Genomic DNA, 18,831 nt, shown 5'->3' on the forward strand with positions numbered 1-18,831 from the left:
CTAGAATAATATTGTTTTCTTCTATTAAATATATGACCTACACATGATGTACTGGCAGAGAAATAAATGTTTAAACTCAACCCAGCTCAGTGTTGTCCGGTAATAACTGACCATCCAATAGATTTTCAGAGGTTGAAAATCACACAGAAAGAGACTGCCTACCTTTCTCCTGCAAAGCAGGTGCTGGATTATAATAGCCTACCTTTGCATTCTCAGTTCTACAGGACACATCACCTTCACTGGGGAAACTTAACCACTAAACTTAAGAAACTCTGGTCACAGCATAAGAAACTATCAGCAGCCGACGTATTTGGAATCACAGAAGCCAAGGAAGCTTCAGATATAAGCTATCAGATCAAGGGCTGGACAATGGGAGATCGACGTTGAAGGGAGTGGGTAAAAGGGGATGAGTATCCTGGTGGATGGTGGAGCAGGGAAATAAGTGAGTAAAAACACTTATGCCAAAGGCAGGGACAACACTGATACAATTAATGGTTAACTCCACAATAAGGTTTGTATCTTTCATATTTTCTGTAAAATGTTGGTCTGTCTGATAATTCTCTAAATCTGTACATTCAGATTAAGACAGACTACGAAGAAGGATTGGCCATCCACTTCTGAAAGAGCAGGCCTCTAAAAACCCTATGTACAATGAATAGGGAGGATAGAAGGAGAATTGATGTCTTTGAGCTGTGGTTCTTGAGAAGAGTATTGAGGGTACCATGGACTGCTAGGAAAACAAACAGATTCATCCTGCAAAGGGTTAAACTGGGAGGCTCCTTGGAGGTAAGGATTCTGAGGCTTTGTCTAACATACTTTGGACACGTTGTGAGGAGAGACCGGTCCTTGGAGAAGGACATCATGCTTGGGAGGGTGGAGGGACAGTGCAGGAGAGGAAGGCCCTCTATGAGGTGGATTGATTCAGTGACCGGGGTAATCGGGATGCGAGTGTCAGAGACAGTGTGATTGGCATAGGACAGAACAGAGTTTAGGGCTGTTGTACATGGGGCTGTTATGAGTCACAAGTGACTCGATGGCACATAACAACAACCACCACCACCACCTTTACATTGGCAGTGCAACTCTTTACCCACTAGATCACCAGAGCACAAAAGTTGTCCCTACTGTTTCTTTGTTGTTGTTGTTACCATTGGCTCCTGCTCATATGGTACTTCCTGGATTTTATCAGTGTCAGTCAATTCTTTTTGGTACAATAATTCTGAATATTCCCTCCATCGTTTCTTGATGCTTTCTGGGTCATTCAATATATTGCCCATATTATCTTTCAATACTGTGACTCAATGCTTAAATTTGTTTTCAGTTCTCTCAGCTCGGGAAATGTTGTTGTTGTTAAGTGCCGTCAAGTCACAGGCGACTCATAGTGACCCTATGAAGAAGAATCCTCAACTCTTCTGCTCTCCAGGTTCATAGGGTTTCCGGAGGCAAGCTATTATGGAAGTGGATGCCACTCCTCCTTCCAAGCTTGTTTTAATGGGGGAGCTCCACCCCATTATTCCCTTTTTATTCTCCAATTCCAACTCTCTGCACATTCCATTATAATACTTGGTTTTGTCTTCTCTAGCTGCTCTTTGACATCTCCTGTTCGGGTTTTTTACTTTGGCATGTTTTCCCTTTGGTTTGGCTCCTTGACACTCTAGTGCAATTTTTAGGGTCTCTTCAGTTTTTTTCTTTTTCTGTGTCTCTGTAATGACATTTTGCTCTCTTCCTGAATGATATCACACAACTCATCTGGTCTTTGATCATTGGTATTCAATGCTTCAAACCTAATTTTAAAATGATTTTGAAATTCAGATGGAAAACCCTATGAACAGTGACAGAGTGGGTGGGTGTGAATTGCTGGACTTTCAATGATTAGTCAAATGCCTTAATCACTATGTAACCAGGTTTTTTCTTCTTTTTTTTTTTGTTTTTATAATTATTAATTTCAATAACAATTTAAAGAGACTTTGGATTTCCATTCATTCATTGTTGCACTTTTCTCCCCTCCCAACATCCCCCGCCCTCCAGTATACTCCCCTCTTGGAAAAGTAAAAGAAAAATTCTGTCATTGTTTTACAATCCTACCCTCCAGGTCCACTCCACTATGCAGCCTTCGCTCTGGACTCCTGTCATTACAAAAACACCTAATCACATATGCCTTTTACCCTCATGTGATTCAGTGCAGTATACATTATTTAACCAATCTTTCTCAGTCTCCCTGCAACCTCAATGTCAGTCTTGTTTTATAATAGTGGCAGCATGCAGTATTTGTCCTTTTGTGACTGAGATATTTCACTTAGCATAATGTCCTCCAAGGTCACCCATTTTAAATAATATTGCATGAGTTCCTTGTTTTTCAGTGCTGCGTAGTATTCCATTGTGTGAATATACAACTTCACTAGCCACTCGTTTGTTGATGGACACTTAGGTTGTTTCCAACCCCTTTCTATTGTGAACAAAGCTACAATAAACATGGGGGTGCATATATCTGCTTGGGTGGCAGTTATGGTTTCTTTGGGGTATATTCCCAGTAGTGGAATTGCTGGGCCAAATGGTATCTCTATTTGCAACTTTTTAAGAAAGCACCATACCACCTTCCACAATGGTTGCACCATTTTACACTCCCACCAACATTGAATAAGGGTTCCAATTTCTCCATAACCTCACCAGCATTTGTGTTTTTCTTTTGCTTTTCAAGGAGAGGAGCAAATGGGGGGGAGGGGTTTGTGTGGGGAGAAGGGTGCAACAATGAATGAATGGAATCCCAAAATCTCTGTAGATGTTCATTGAAATGAAAAATAATGAAAAAAAAACCACTGATGTGTTTCCAGAAAAAAAAATATAGATTAGGTAAAAATCCTAAAAAAAAAAAAAAATTTTGCTGTTCTGACTGGGGTGAGATGATATCTCAGAGTTGTTTTGATTTGCATTTCTCTTCGAGCTAGGGTAAAAAGGGAAGCCACAGACTGGGAAAAAGTATTTGGTAATGACATGTCAGATAAGGGACTTATATCTAGAATTTATAAAATACTTGAGCACCGCAACAAGATAAAGGTAAATAACCCAGTTGAAAAATTGGCACAGGATATGAACAGACACTTCACCGAAGAAGACATTCAGAGGGCTAACAAACACATGAAGAAATGTTCAGCTCTAAGAGAAATGCAAATCAAAAGAACTCTGTAACCAGGTTTTTTATGTCATCACTATTGGGTTATCAAATGTTTCCTATTTAACTGTAGAATAAGTTAGTACAATTAAAAATATAGAAACCTCATGTTTTTAAATTCAGCTTGATTTTACTTTTTAATTAGTAAGGTCACAGACAGAGCTCTGTGGCAAGAAGCTGCACTGCAATCCCAAAGGTACGTGGTTCGAGGCCACTAGCTGCTCCGCGGGAGAAGGATGGGCAATATCCTCCCGTATGATTACTGTCTCTGAAAACCAACTGGAGGGTCACTATGGGTTGGTTCTAACTCTACAGTACAACAACAACAGCAAGGTCAGAATATACTGTTGTTAGATGCTGTCAAGCAACTATGACTCATAATGATCCTACGGACAATAGCTCAGAAACCTGCCTTATCCTAGGCCATCTTCCTGATCTCTAAAATGTTTGGGCCCATTGTTATAGACACTGCATCAAATCCATTTTGTTGAAGGTCTTCTCATTCTCTAACCCTCCACTTTTCCCAGTATGTCTTTTTCAAAGATCTGGTCCCTCCTGACAACATGTCCTAAGTATGTGAGACCAAGTTTCACTATCCTTATCTCTAAGGAGGATTCTGGTTGTATTTTCTCTACAGCAGACCTTTTGGCAGTCCATGTGAAATTCACTATCTTCTCTGATACCATAAGTCAAAGGCACTGATTTTTCTCCTGTTATCCTTATTCACTGTTCAACTTTCAGATGCATAGGATGTAACTGAAAATATCAAGGCCTGTATTAGGCACACCATAGTCTTTAAACTGACATCCTTGCTCTTTGGCACTTTGGAGAGGTTTTTTGACAGCAGATTTCCCAATGCAACACAGCTTTTGATGCCTAAATTAGATAGATTTAAATCCTAATCCCATCTTAGAATAGAAAATAGCAATATTCTTTTCCAGATAGCAATACAACTTTCCTTAATACACTAAAGTAAAAAGAAAAATTACCCAGCAGTTAACTGTAGACATAATATTAGAATTATTTCAATTCTTCATAGGTTCTAGAAATAAAATGATAGTAGAAAGGGAAAAATGTAACTTGCAATTTGTTCTACAAATCTAATTTGATGGCAACATGATTTAGAAAGCAATTTAACAGCAATTAGTTTTTTCAAAATCTATACAAAAAAATTTTCTTAGTTGTTCCAAACTCTCACTTATTGCCATCGGGTTGGAACCGACTCACAGCTGATCCCCAAGTTTTCAGAGGCTGTAAATCACATGGAAGAAGACTGTCCATCTTTCTTCAGGGAAGCAACTTTGCATACCTGTAGGTTGGCGGCACAACTTCCAACCTACGTGCTATCAAGTCGCCTCCAACTCACAGCAACCTTATAGAGAGAGCAGAACAAAACAAAGCAGTGCCATTCCTCCACCATCTTCACAATCAATACTGGTGTGCTTGAGCCCATAGTGCAGCCCCTGTCGTCAATCCACTTCACTGAGGGCATTCCTGGTTTTCTCTGACCTTCTATTTTACCAAGAATGCCATTTTTTCTCCACTGACTGGCCTCTGCCTAATAACATGCCCAAAGTGCATAAGATCAAGTTTCACCACCTTTGTTTTTAAGGTGTATTCTGGTTGCACTACTTCCATGCCAGATTTGTTTGTTCTTTGGCAATCCATGGCATATTAAATATTCGTCATTAATATCACATTTCAAAGGTATTACTTCTTCCTCAGGCTCTTTCACTATTCAACTTTCACACACATATATTGTTTAGCACTTTAGCATGGCCCTGGGCAACAGATGTGTTAATCTAATAAATTGATTTCTTAAAGTAAAACGAAATTCTTGACAGTTTCTATCTCATCTCTTTATTAGGTCTACTGGTTTGGTTTAAGGATTTTTGTTTTCTTTTTTGTGCTATAATCCATGCTGGAGGCTTTATTGAAGTCTTTAAGTTTCATCTGTAAGTGATTCGAGTCTTCTTTGTTTTCTACAAGCAAGGTTGTAAGGGAGCTCTGCTCTGGTGGCCTAGTCGTAAGACGCTGCACGGCAATCCCAGAGGTATGCAGTTCAAATCCACGAGATGCTCTGCTGGAGAAGGAGGAGGCAATCTCTTCCTGTACCAGTCAGATCTGATTTGATGGTACACGTAAAAATAATACAATAAAAAAAAAAATACAAGCAAGGTTGTGTCACCTGCATAGTGCAGACTATAAATGTGTCTCCAATTCCGATGCTGTGTTATTCTTTATAGTCTAGTTTCTTGGATTATTTGCTTAAAATTGAACATGAATATTCTTTATTTTTATATTCCTCAGAGTCTAGTTTCTTGGATTATTTGCTTAGAATAGAGACTAAGTAAGTATGGAAGAAGGATACAACCTTGATTTACATCTTCCATGACTTTAAACCATGCAGTATCCCCCTTTGTTGTGTTTAAATGAGTTTTTCTTGGTCTCTGTACAGGTTCCTCATAAGCACAATTAAGTATTCTTGTCAATGTTAACATAACTTGTTATAAGGTACCAAAAAAATGTCCCTGCACACTCAATGAAACACAAGCAATCATCTTTCTGATGTTCTATGCTTGTAGCCAAGATTCATCTGATGTCAGCCACAATAGTCTTCATTCTACATCCTCTTCTGAATCTAGCTTGAATGTCTGGTAGTTTCATGTCAATGTACTGCGTCAGCCATTTTTAAATAACCTTCAGCAAGATTTTACTTGTATATGATATTGCTGATAACTCTTCACCATCATGTTGGTCCCAACTCAAAGCAGCCCTTTATCAGGTTTCTGAGGCAGTAAATCACAATAGGGGGAGACTTCCTACCTTGCTCTTGATGAACTGCTGGAGTTTGGCTTAGTAGTTGTTGTTGTTGTTGTTAAGTGCCGCTGAGTCATAGAAAACTCATAGCAACCCTGTGAATGAAAGACCTAAACATTTGTACAATTTTCATCATTTCTCCATGTTCACAGACTTTCTAGAGGCAAGCCATCTCAGAAAAGGATGTCACTCCTGCTTCCAAGCCTGTTTTAATCAGGAAGCACCACCAAACATTGTCCATCATGGGTAACCATTATCACATTTGACAGATCTGTGCCAGTATAAATCGCTATAAACTATACCAATAGAGTACCCCAATATTGATATTATTCTATCATTCCTCCAGTCTGCTGAATCTATTTAATCTGCAATAAGCATAAATATAGATCTTTTCTCATTGGTTTCCTAGGTAGCTGTCTTTCAAATTTCTTGGCATAGACAAGTGAACATGTGCAGCTCTGCATCTGCTTATTCAAACATCTCAATTGGTATCCTGGTGACCCCTGAGGTTCAGGAAGTGCAGCTTGGACTTCTTCCTTTAGTACTGTTGGTTCTTGATCTTCTGTTATCTCCTGAAATGCGTGAATGTTGAGCAATGCTTTTGTCACAATAACTCTATAAGGTTCTTCCATCTTCTTTTGATGCCTCCTTCAATATTTCAATTGCATCATTCAATACTTTGCCAATAGAATCCTTTAGTCTTACGAATGGAAGCTTCAACTTTTAGTTCAAGTTTTAAAAATGAGAAGCATATTTTCCTTTCTGTTTTTCCCATTCAAGTACTAACCAAATTTGAGTGAGCTTAGCTTTCAAGATCAGACAAGACAGGGTATGCTCAGGGTGGAATGATTTTAGATCTTTTTGGTTTTCTAATTATATATATTTAAATATCTCTTCTTCTTGAAATGCCATTTGAAAACTTCTGTTTGGCAATCATTTCAACATTTTCTCCCACTTAGCTTCTTCATATTCTAGGGAAATTGTCAGAGTCTGTTCTAACACCCCTTTTGATCTTTTCTTTCTTTCCTATATTCTTTTGTTTGTTCATAAACAATGTCCTTGATGACATTCCACAACTCAGCTGGGCATAAAATGGATGATGTCAACACTTGGCTGAATAAAAAAACATTAACTGTTCTCTACAATCTTACCTTGCCAACAATGTTGTTGTTGTAGTTGACTGCTGTTGAGTTGAGAATGACTCATAGTGACCCTATGAATAAAAAACCTGAACCCTTTTTATAACTATTGCCAATTCTCAAAATTCACAGAGTTTTCAGAGGCATGTTATTTAGGAAGTGGATGCCACTCCTGCTTCTAAACCTGTCTTAAACTAGGAGCTCTACCAAACACTGTCCACCATGGTTAACTGACATGGCACTTGACAACCCAATGGCACAATGTTCAGCATCACAGCAAGCCCAGGTTACCTCAGGACAGCAAACTGACAGAACAGTGCTGTACCACTTAGAAGAATGTTCCTCTGAAATATAATAACAACTGACTTTTAAATATAAAGGCCCTCCTTGAGGTCTTATTGACTTTAAACAAGATGCTTAAATAAAAACAACCAATATAGTATATTGTTCTGTGCTGCTGAGTTGCCTACAACCTATAACAACTCTATGTAAAGCAGCTCTGAACCCTTCCCTGTCCTTAGCAAGTCTCACTAATTCTGACACACCAACCTCCATTACTGTATCAATCATCTGGTGTCTTTCTCTCCTGTATTGTCCTTCCCTTCCAAATATGATGTCCCTCTCCAAGAACTGGTCCCTCCTGCCCACATGCCCAAAGTATGTGAGACAGACTGATCTGTTTTCTTGGCAGTCCAATGGAATATTCAAGACTCTTCTCCAGCATCACAACTCGAAGGCACAGATTCTTCTTCTGTCATCTTTAGTCACTGTCCAACTCTCTGCAGCATAACAAGTAATTGAGAAGACCATGGCCTGGATTAGGCACACCTTTTTCTCTAGACTGACAATTTTGCTTTCAGTACTCTGGAGAGGTCCATGATAGCAGATTTCCCCAATGCAATTCATTTTTTAATTTCCTGATTGCTGGTGTTAAGAGCGTTGACTGTGGAGCTGAGAAAGCTGTAATTGCTAACAACCTCAATCTCTTCTCCATCTATCATGGTGCTGCCAATTGGCCCAGTGGTGATAATAATTGTTTTCTAGAAGTTGAGCTTCAATCCATATTGAAGATGACAGTTCTTAACCTTCTGCAGCAAGTGCTTCAGGTCTTCTTCAGTTACAGCAACCAAGGTTGGGTCATCTGCATATCATAGGCTGTTGATAAGTCTTCCTCCAATCTTGATGCCACATTCCTCCTCATACAGCTCTGTTTCCAGAATGATCTGTTCTGCATACAGACTGAAAAGGTATGGAGACAGATGCATCTCTGATGCACTCCTTTGCTGATTTTGAATCACACAGTGTTTCCTCTGTTTTGAATGCTCTGTTCTAGTATTAATATTCATTTAGGTCATTCAAGAATGTTTGCCCCAAAAATTCTTGTTATTAGGGGTCAGTGGGTTCCTTTGCATTCATTGTAAATCTATGTACAACAAAATGCAACAGTGCCCAGATCTGCTCCACCCTCACAATCTTTAGAAAATAGAAAAAAAGATAATTATAATCTCCTTGTATACTTAAAGTTTTGCATTTCTTTAAAATACAGTTTTATATATATACTTATTCAGAGGTAAAACAGGAAAAGGAAAAAAATAGAAATGTATGTCAGAAGAAACTCTAAAGATTGCACTGGAGTGCCGAGAAGCCAAAACAGAAGGAAAATATGTCAAAGTGAAAGAGCCGAACAAAAGATTTCAAAGGGTAGCTCAAGAGGACAAAGCAAAGTCTTACAATGGAATGTACAAAGAGCTGGAATTGGAAAATAAAAAGGAAAGAACTTGGTCTGCATTTCTCAAGCTGAAAGAACTGAAAAACAAATTTAAGCCTCATGTCACAAAATTGAATAATACAATGGACAATATATTGAATGACCCAGAAAGTATCAAAAGAAGCTAGAGGGAATACACAGAACTACTGTACAAAAAAGAACAGATTGACATGGAAAAATTGCAGGAAGTGTCCTATGAACAAGAACAATGGTAATGTAGGAGGAAGTAGAAGCTGCATTAATGGCATTGGCAAAAAGAAGGCCCCAGGAATCACTGGGCTATCAACTGATTTGTTTGAATTAACAGCTGCCGCCTTGAATGCACCCACCAGTCTATGCCAGGAAATTTGGAGGACAGCTGTCTGGCCAACAGATTGGAAGAGGTCCATGTTTGTTCCCATTCCCAAGAAAGGTGGTCCAACTGAATGTGGAAACTACCAAACTATATCATTACTATATCATTAATATCACATGCAAGAAAAATACTGCTGCTGATCATTCAAAAATGACTAGAACAGTGGATAGATAGGGAACTGCCAGAAGTACCACCAGGATTTAGAAGAGGCTGTGGCACCAGAGATACCATTGTTGATGTCAGATGGATCCTGGCTGAAAGTAAGGAATACCAAAAATATGTCTATTTGTGCTTTACTGACTATGTAAAGGCATTTGACTGTGTAGACCATCACAAGTTGTAGCTGACATTGAGAATGGGAATCCCAGAGCACTGAATTGTGTTCATGAGGAACCTACACCTGGATCAGGAGGCTGTTGTGCTAACATAGCAGGGGAACTCTGAGTGGTTTAAGATTGAAAAGGGAGTCTGTCAGCATTGTATATTTTCTCTGTACTTATTCAACTTGTATGCGGAGCAAAATATCTGGAAGCTAGATTCCATGAAGAGGGAGTGTGGCATCAGGATTGGAGGGAGATTCATCAATAACCTGCATTATGCAGATCACACAACCTTGCTTGCTGAAAGTGAGGAAGACTTGAAGTGCTTGTTGCAGAAGATCAAGGAATGAAGCCTTCAGTATGGATTGTATCTCATTGTCAAGAAAACAAAGATTCTTACTCTTGATGGATGGAGAGGATATTGAAACCGCCAACAGCTTCATCTTGCTTGAATCCACATTTAACACCCTTTGTCCCAGTAGTGAGGAAATAAGGAGACACATCACACTGGAAAAATCTGCAGTTAGAAAGCTCTCCAAATTACTGAGGATTAATGATGTCAGTTTGAGGATTAAGGTGTGTCTGATTTAGGTCATAGTCTTTCCAATCACTTTCTATGCACCTGAGAGCTGGACAGTGAATAAGGATAATGGGGAAAAAATTGACGCCGTTGAGCTGTGGAAAAAGCAATGAAGGAATAGCCCATGGACGGCCAAGAGAATGAAGAGATATGTCTTGGAGAGGGTGCAGTTGGAGTATTCTTTGGAGGCAAGAATGGTGAGGCTTCACTACACATACTGTGGGCATGTTGTGAAGAGGGGCTATTACTTGGAGAAGAACATCACGCTCAGAAAGGTAGAGGGTCAGTGAAGGACAGGAAGACCTTCAACCAGGTGGACTGACATAATGACTGCTATAATGGGCTCTTGTGTGTCAGAAAGTGTGAGGACGGCGCAAGATAGAACAAGAGTTCAAATCTTTTGTTCATAGGGTCGCTATGAGTTGTACGTGACTCACTGGCACCTCACAACAACAACAACATTTGGAGGTTTACGTTTTAATAAATTTAAAGGATAGAGTATTAAAAAGAGTATTTTTAGAATGCAGTAAAATCTTACTTATAACTCTTTCAATGTTCACTATCATTCAAGATCTTTTGTGTGTAATCTAACTTAGTCTTCACAATGTATCAGAAAATAAATATTAAGAAGAGATGAGAAAACTAAAGATTAAGAAGGCTGTGTAATTTGAGTGTTTTACTTTCCCTAAATTACTATTTCCCTTTGCATTGAAGAAACTGAGATTAAAACCAAAAATTCAAGGCTATAGAGTAATTATTATTATTTTCCTCTACCTTAAATCTTAAGAAAATAGCAGCTGAAAAAGATTTGAGTGCCACCATAAACACTGGCTAGCTTTTTTGTATGAGTCATACTCAAGCTACCCCTCATAAACCAAGACTTGGCCTTCAGTTTTACAGATATAGAAACCTAACTAAATCCTATCAGATTCACATTAACCCTGTTCATATAACAGTAATTCATTAATTTACAATCATAAATTCACAACTATTATATCAATTACTTGTTACGCATCTGAAAGTTGGAAAATTAATAAAGATGACAGAAAAATCCAAGCATTTGAGATGTGTTGGTGAAGAGTACATAGCTCACGGACTGCCAAAAGAACAAATATGTCTTGGAGACAATGAAACCAGAGTGCTCCTTAAAGGCAAAGAAGGTGAAACTTTGTCTCACATACTTTGAGCATGTTGTTAGAAGAGGCCAGTACTTAGAAGACTTCATACTTGAAAAAGTGGAGTGTTAACAAAAGAGAAGACCCTAAAAAAAAAAGAGATGTACTGACCTAGAGATGGATGGGAGGAGAAATTGCAGTGTGAAACTACAAAGGAGAAAACAAATTTCTCAGTGATACTGCTACTGAGCAAGAAAGACTGATTTTCTATATTCTAAAAGCAAGATTTAAATTTGTATTGTAGCATTAAGGGTTAATGCTACTCAAGCAAAAGTATAATAATAGATTGTTTGTTTATTTCATCTGGATTCTATGACTCAAGTCATTAAGGCTACAGACTAGGGTCATGTGTTATCACCTGAGTTGATGGGAGGGTTTCGGATAACATCTGCTATAATCTTCTGAACCTCTGGAGTCAGGCCTGCTCGCTCCACATCCAGTGGGTAGCCAGCTTTCATCGCTTGGGATAAATGCATGCCAACTGTTGTGAGAGGCAGAGTCCTGTTATCAGCTATATTCACCTACAGAAACGACAGCAAAAGAACCAGTGAGTTTTAAAAAGTACATCATACTAATCAGCAGTAAGATGTCCACAATTTCCAGGTACTAAAACCTTTACTCAGAAAAAAACAATGAGCTAAACCTTCACTGAAAAATGTTCATTTTAACTGTCTTCTGAGAAACTACCCATATTACAGAACTCTACAAGCCCTATAGTATATTAACTAAAATAAAATGACCTCACTTTAATGAGAAATTCAATCCTTATCTCTTTCTAATTATTCACCTTAAAAATCAAGTAGTAGTCATTCTACATAAATGTAAAAGCTTTTGAGAACATACTAAATGAATCTAACATTTTATATATGTGAAATAAAACCTGGAATTTGATTACATAAATTTCTAAAAACAAAAACTGTAAATGTTTAATGATGACATAAGCTCTAAATATATTAATAAAAGATTTTAACAGGTTGTTTCAAATTGGTGTTATTAATAAAAAATACAACTTAACAAATGCTGTCACCATTTTCCTACTACTAAACTTGACAAGATTTGTGTTAAATTTAAAAACGCTGACTTTAGTGACTCTATAAAATTGTTTCTCTTTCAATACATTTTGAAAATTTTAATTTGAACTGAATTCTGATGAATGGTGAAAATTCACAGAAAAAAGGGATTTAAAGAAATAGTTTCTTCTTCAAAGACAAGTTTTTAATTACTTTCATTAAATGACTATCTTTTTTTACTAGACAACATGCACCATGTGTGCATAATATCAGAGTTATTTGATACATGGCATCAAATTACCTAAAACTAATCGTATTATTGCTCCTGATTAATTGGTACTTAACATGTTTAATCTGTGGTTAACTGGCAAGACTATCTCAGACTCCCGAGAGATGCAGCTAATTGTAACACATCATATTACATAATAAAATACAACCAATTAACAGCAAAAGATCTCAATTAAGATACACCACTCTTCATATCTGCAATCATAAAATATGCAATTTAATACATAAAGCCTCATATCATGGTTGAGTATTACAATGCACTTTATTCAGGAAATGAGGACTTCACAATCCAATTTTCTTAGTAACTCTAATCAGCTCTACATACATATATGGTCAAAGTGTATACAGGTATATTTAACATATATATGTAAATTACTCTTTATTGAACAGTTTGAATGCAAAAATTTCTATTTACCATGTATTTTATCTCAAAACTGGCACAAAACAATTATCAGTTTCTCATGTAACAACCTTTGTACTTGCATGTCCAACTAGAACATCTGTTAAGTTATTAAAACAAACTATGAGTTATTTCTTCTCATATATTTTGGGTTTCACCTAGAACATAATGTACGGTAGCCTAATGGATGGAGACATAAAAAATAGTTAAAAGAGGCATTAAACCACCTCGCCCAGTCCAAATCAATTTGATGTCAGAGGGGATAGGAATTTAAACAAATTAAACTTAGCTGGAAGTCTCATTCGGCTGGAAGTCTTTCTACTCGTATTCCAAAAAGATAATGCTCTCTACTTTGCATATTAAAAAAATCAAGAGAGTCTTAAGGATTTATGCTACAATAATGAGAAAGATTAAGTGTCCCCATTTTTTAATCATAATGATAACAATGATAACTTTTTTCCAAAAAAGTTCAGGCAAAATTACAAAACAAACTGAATAATATATAGGATACAGAATGAAAGGCAATTTTCTTTTAACATTCGTAGTTCATTTTCTTAAACAATCTTACATAAGTATTCTATGCTTTTTTATTTATTTATTTGAGAATATTAAAAACATATACTTCTACATTTGCTTTCCAAACAGCTCTGTACATTTCATTGGGTTTTTTGGGGTCTTTTTCCCTAACTTAACAATGTATCTTGGAGATTTCTTTTTAATCAGTACATATACTAACAGTTGTTTAAAAGTAGTATTTACCTTTAAAAATTCTTAAAATAAAGCTGCTGCAATATTACGGAGGTACAAATATGAAAGTGTAGTAGTTCTGATAGAATTTCTGTAATAGTAATTAAACTAGTGTTACTGATGTTATTTCACTGACAACAATGACTTGTAACAGAAATAGGAAATGATGCTGTGATTTAAAACTAAAGATAAAATGTAATTTATTATAGATAGAAGAAATTAATCGCAAGTCACACTGTTAATACTAAGATATTAATAAAAATATAAATTTAGATGAATAGGAAAATTGTCTCTAACATGAAAGTACAACTTACTAAAGACATCTTCTTTTCTTGGAATAAAGAGTAAGTGAGGAACCCAGACTGGGAAAGTGAGCAACCTTCACTGTTTGTGACCAAAGTCTTCTGTTCTTCTTGAGGTTCTGTGCTTGAAAAAATATCTGTCTATAAAAATTTAAATGTAGCAAAAATGGTCAGTATCGATATAATATTTCATTTATTACTGATTATTAGTAAAAAAGTAATATGATACAAAAATTTTTAAATAGAGATTTATGGTATTATAAGAAGAATGGGAAAAGGTTTTAAAAATATATTCATTTTTTTAAAAATTGACTTAAAAGGCAGTAACAATTCTAGAGGAATGAATTTTTTATTTCTTTTTATCTGTAACACCAAACATGCTTTTGGAATGAACTTGCTTTATCTTCCCTTTAGATAAAAAAGAAATAAAAAATTAACTATATAACATAGGCCAACCATTTATCTGATCTTTTAAAAGAATGAATATTTAAATTTAGGTACGACAATATTAAATCCTCATTTATCATAAGAAGGTAGCCAGACTCCAACTATGTAAATACAATTTAAAAAAGAAATACAAAATCTGAAGTTCTAGTCTTGAAGGAGTAAGTGAAATACTAAATACAATTCTTTCTTAAGAAAAGTTTAAAAGAAATAAAGGACTAAAAGATTAAAAACTAAACTAATGAACTATTACAGGGTTGCAAAAGCCCATCAAACTCTGCCTGCCTATAGCAGATTATTTTCATGGCAGTGCTGGATACTACAGGTATCTGTTCCTGGGACAGCAGGGACCTCTGAAGCCTTTTTTATGGGCAGGCTTTTATCTTTTATTTTTGCCATCCTGTGGTTTTTCTAATGGATTTTCAGAATTTTTATAATCGCATAGCTATTGAAGCTCAACCACTTGCAAAATCTGAAGAACTTTAATTGAAAGTTTAAATTGAAGACGCTGTTTGTAGACACTTAACATTCAATGAAAGCCAATAAACATGACAGATCTGAGTTTTCTCTTAGGAATGTGATGCTGGTGACTGCAGCTTCAGGATCTCCTGTGTTTTAGGAGCTCAGCACTGGATATTCCTCTCCCCTCTCATGACTGTGCTATCCCATGGAGTGATACGGTAAGAGAATTTGTTGCCGCATCCTCATCATCTGTACCACAAATGAATTTCAAGAAAACCTGGCCCAAAAATGGCAACGACCAAATAATAATCTTTTAACACATATACAGCCAAGAGTTTACCTCCAAATTGCCAACTTACCTTCTGAAACAAATGAATAAACACTAAACCTAAATTATTAAATAAACAGAATGTGATCTATTGTAACATGAGCGAGTCCATTTCAATCCAAAACAAATCATGAGCAGTTCTCCAGATTGGTTCACCAATTCTTTGAAAACTGCAGCTTGATGAACTGAGAAGACAGGCAAAATTACAAGCCATGTAAGGCTCCAGCTTTCTAAACCCTCCCAGATACAAAGAGGAATATTATTTTATTGAATGACTTTGAAGGTTTTCATGTGAGATCACTTCCACATTATGATTGTAGTTTTTGATAAATGCTTAAAATCAATCCTATTACCCAGATATTTCAACTACAGTACACCCTAGGGTGCTCTGATGGCCTAGTTGTAAGATGTGCTGACAACACAAATCCATCAGCTGCTCTGCACGAGAAAAATGGACAATCTCCTTCCTGTGTGATTTACAACCTCTGAAAACCTGCAGGAAGATCAGTTGTACGTCTCTTACAAATCAGAGCACTTAACACTGCAGTGTACATGTTGTGCTGGGACAACCTTAAACCAAAATTCTGGAAATGTAATCAGCGACTTTTTATCAAACCATATATAAATATATGACTAAAGAATTTGGTAATACTGCAACACTCATCAAGCGGAGTCTGACAGTGGTAATCTCAAGAAGTAGAATTACAGTACAATCCTAGGAAGCAAAACCGCATCAACTATATTATACTCTGAAGCTAAGGAAAAGTAAATCAAATCCACAGGAACCAAAATTTGACCATGAGTTTATCCCACCTGAATTTCAAACCCATCTCAGGCCTTGAAAACTAATGAGCAGATGACTGTGGGAGACTATCAAGAATATCACCCAGGAAGAATGCAAAAGGTTAATTACAAAGAGGAGGAAGTAAAAACCAAGAATGATGTCAGAAGAGACTGAATATTGCACTAGAGTGCTGAGAAGCCAAAGCAAAGGGAAGAAATCAATATATTAAGGAGGTGAACAGAAGATTTCAAAGGGCAGTGCTCAAAGATAAAGTATTACAATGAAATGCACAAAGAGCTGGAGTCAGAAATCAAAGCAAAGGGTCCTAATTCTCTCAGCATTTCTTAAGCTGAAGGAACTGAAGAACAAATTCAAGCTTTGAGTTGCAATACTCAGGGATGCTTTGGGCAGAACATTAAATGATCTAGGAAGCATTAAAAGAAAATGGAAAGTGTACACAAAGTCATTGTACCAAAAGGAATTGGCAGACAAGGAAGAATTTACTGAAACAATTTATGAGCAAGAGCCTGTGGTGATGAAAGAAGAAGTTCAACCTGCTATAAAAGAATTGGCAAAAAAACAAGGTCCCAGGAACTGATGGCATACTAATTAATATATTTCAAAAAACAGACGTTGCCCTGGAGTGCTCACCAAGTTGTGCCAAGAAAGCTGGAGGATGGGCCAACTGAGATCTATATTTCTTCCCATTCCAAAGACAGGTGACTCAACAGAGTGAGGAAATACTGGACAATATCATTAGTATCACATGCAAGTAAGATTCTATTGAAGATTATTCAAAACCGACTGGAACAAAACATCAACAGAGAACTGTCTGAAGTGCAGGCTGGGTTTAGAAGAGGCTGTGGTACTAGGGATGTTACAGTTAATAATAGCTGGATCTTGGCTGAAAGTAGGGAGTTTGCAAGAGCATTTGACTGTGTGAATCACAACAAATTGCAGCTGACTATGAGAAGAATGGGAATCCCAGAACACTTGATTGTGCTTATATGAAACATATACTTGGACAAGGAGGCTGTCATTAGAACAGAGCAAGGAAACACTGCATGGTTCAAATTAGGAAGAGTGTGCCAGGGATATGTCCTATCTCCACACCTTTTCAATCTATATGCAGAACAGATTATCTGGGAGGCTGTGCTGTATGAGGAGTAATGTGGCATCAGGATTGGAGGAGGATTCATCAACAATGTGTGTTATACAGATGACACAACCCTGCTTGATGAAACTGAGGAGGAGCTGAAGCACTTGCTGCAGAAGGTCAAGGACTGCAGCGTTTAACATGGATTCAAGCTTAGCATCAAGAAATAAAGATTCTCACCACTGGGCCGACTGGCAGCATCATGATAGATACTGAAGAGACTGAGACTGCTAACAGTGTTAGTTTGTTTGGCTCTACAATCAACACCCTTTGTACCAGTAGCCAGAAAATTAAGACAAATTGCACTGGGAAAGTCTGCTGTCAGAGACCTCTCCAAAGTACTGAAGAGCAATGATGTCAGTCTGGGAACTAAGGTGCAAGTGATTCAGGCCATAGTCATCACATAATTGCTTGCTATGTGTCAGAGAGCTGGACAATGACTAGAGATGACAGAAGGAGAATTGATGCCTTTGAGCTGTGGTGCACAAGAAAGTATTGAATATACCATGGACTTATAGGAGAAGAAACAGGTTTGTTCTAGAGAGGGTGAGACTAGGCTGCTCCTTGGAGGCAAGGATTCTGACGCTTCGTCTGACATACTTTGGACATGTTACAAGGTGGGACCCATCCTTGGAGAGGGACATCATACTTGGGAGGGTGGAGGGACAGAGCAGGAAAGAAGGACCCTTGATGAGATGGACTAATTCAGTGACTGAGGTAATGGGGTAGGTCTGTCAGAGACAATAAGATTGACACATGGTTTAGGGCTATTGTATATTAGGGTCACTATGAGTTGCAGGCAACTAGATGGCACATAACAACTACGTAGATAAAACACCAGAAAGGCAGAATGGCTATTTACCTTCACCCAACATTATGCAGATGAGATATTTTGACTAATTATACTAGAATATTATCATTTCCCTAGCAAGTAGGATTCAATGGAAAGTAGGAAGTAGAATCTCAGAAGTACAGGTGTTCTTCTGTACTAGATGAAAAAGCCTCAAATTATCTTTTGAGGTGAGATACTATTTAAGATACTACTAGAATTTCACTTGTTTTATTCCAGGCTTGCTAAATAGTTTTCATGTAAGTTGACTCCCCAATAATTCTTCTATAAGAAATAATGTCTGACTTGTCCAATGAAAACTTTCCAGTTGTATCCTTCCCTGTAAGTGCATTCCTCATACATATATGATATACATGAACAGGCCGATAAAAGAAGCCTTTGACTGTGTGGATCCTAACAAGTTGAGGCTGACATTGAGAAGAATGGGAGTCCCAGAGTCCTTAATTGTGTTCATGAAGAACTTGTACCTGCACCAGGAGGCTGCTGTGTGAACAGAGCAGGGAACCCTGCATGGTTTAAAATAAAGAAGCGAGTGTGTCAGGGTTGTATTCTCTATACACACCTATTCAATCTGTATATTGAACAAATTATTCAAGAAGCTGAACTTTATGAAGAGGCGTGTAGCATCAATATTGGAGGGAGACTCATCAATAACCTACATTATGCAGGTGACACAATCTTGCTTGCTGAAAGTGAGGAAGACTTGAAGCACTTATTGCAGAAGATCAAGGAAT

General features: G+C 37.3%; 1 protein-coding gene across 1 annotated transcript in view; it reads right to left on the minus strand.

Moving 5' to 3' along the window:
• Positions 1–18,831, minus strand: part of WRN (Werner syndrome, RecQ helicase-like) — a 207,244-nt gene that overhangs the window by 20,026 nt on the left and 168,387 nt on the right. The window contains exons 30-31 of the mRNA XM_006884172.1: positions 14,086–14,214; positions 11,685–11,847 (exon numbers count right to left, since the gene is read on the minus strand). Of these exons, the coding sequence (XP_006884234.1) occupies positions 11,685–11,847; positions 14,086–14,214 (292 nt within the window). The remainder of the gene's footprint in view (positions 1–11,684; positions 11,848–14,085; positions 14,215–18,831) is intronic.

This window comes from Elephantulus edwardii, unplaced genomic scaffold, assembly GCF_000299155.1.
Source record: "Elephantulus edwardii isolate Elephantulus edwardi_28Jun2011 unplaced genomic scaffold, EleEdw1.0 scaffold00031, whole genome shotgun sequence".
NCBI classification, from domain to species: Eukaryota; Metazoa; Chordata; class Mammalia; order Macroscelidea; family Macroscelididae; genus Elephantulus; species Elephantulus edwardii.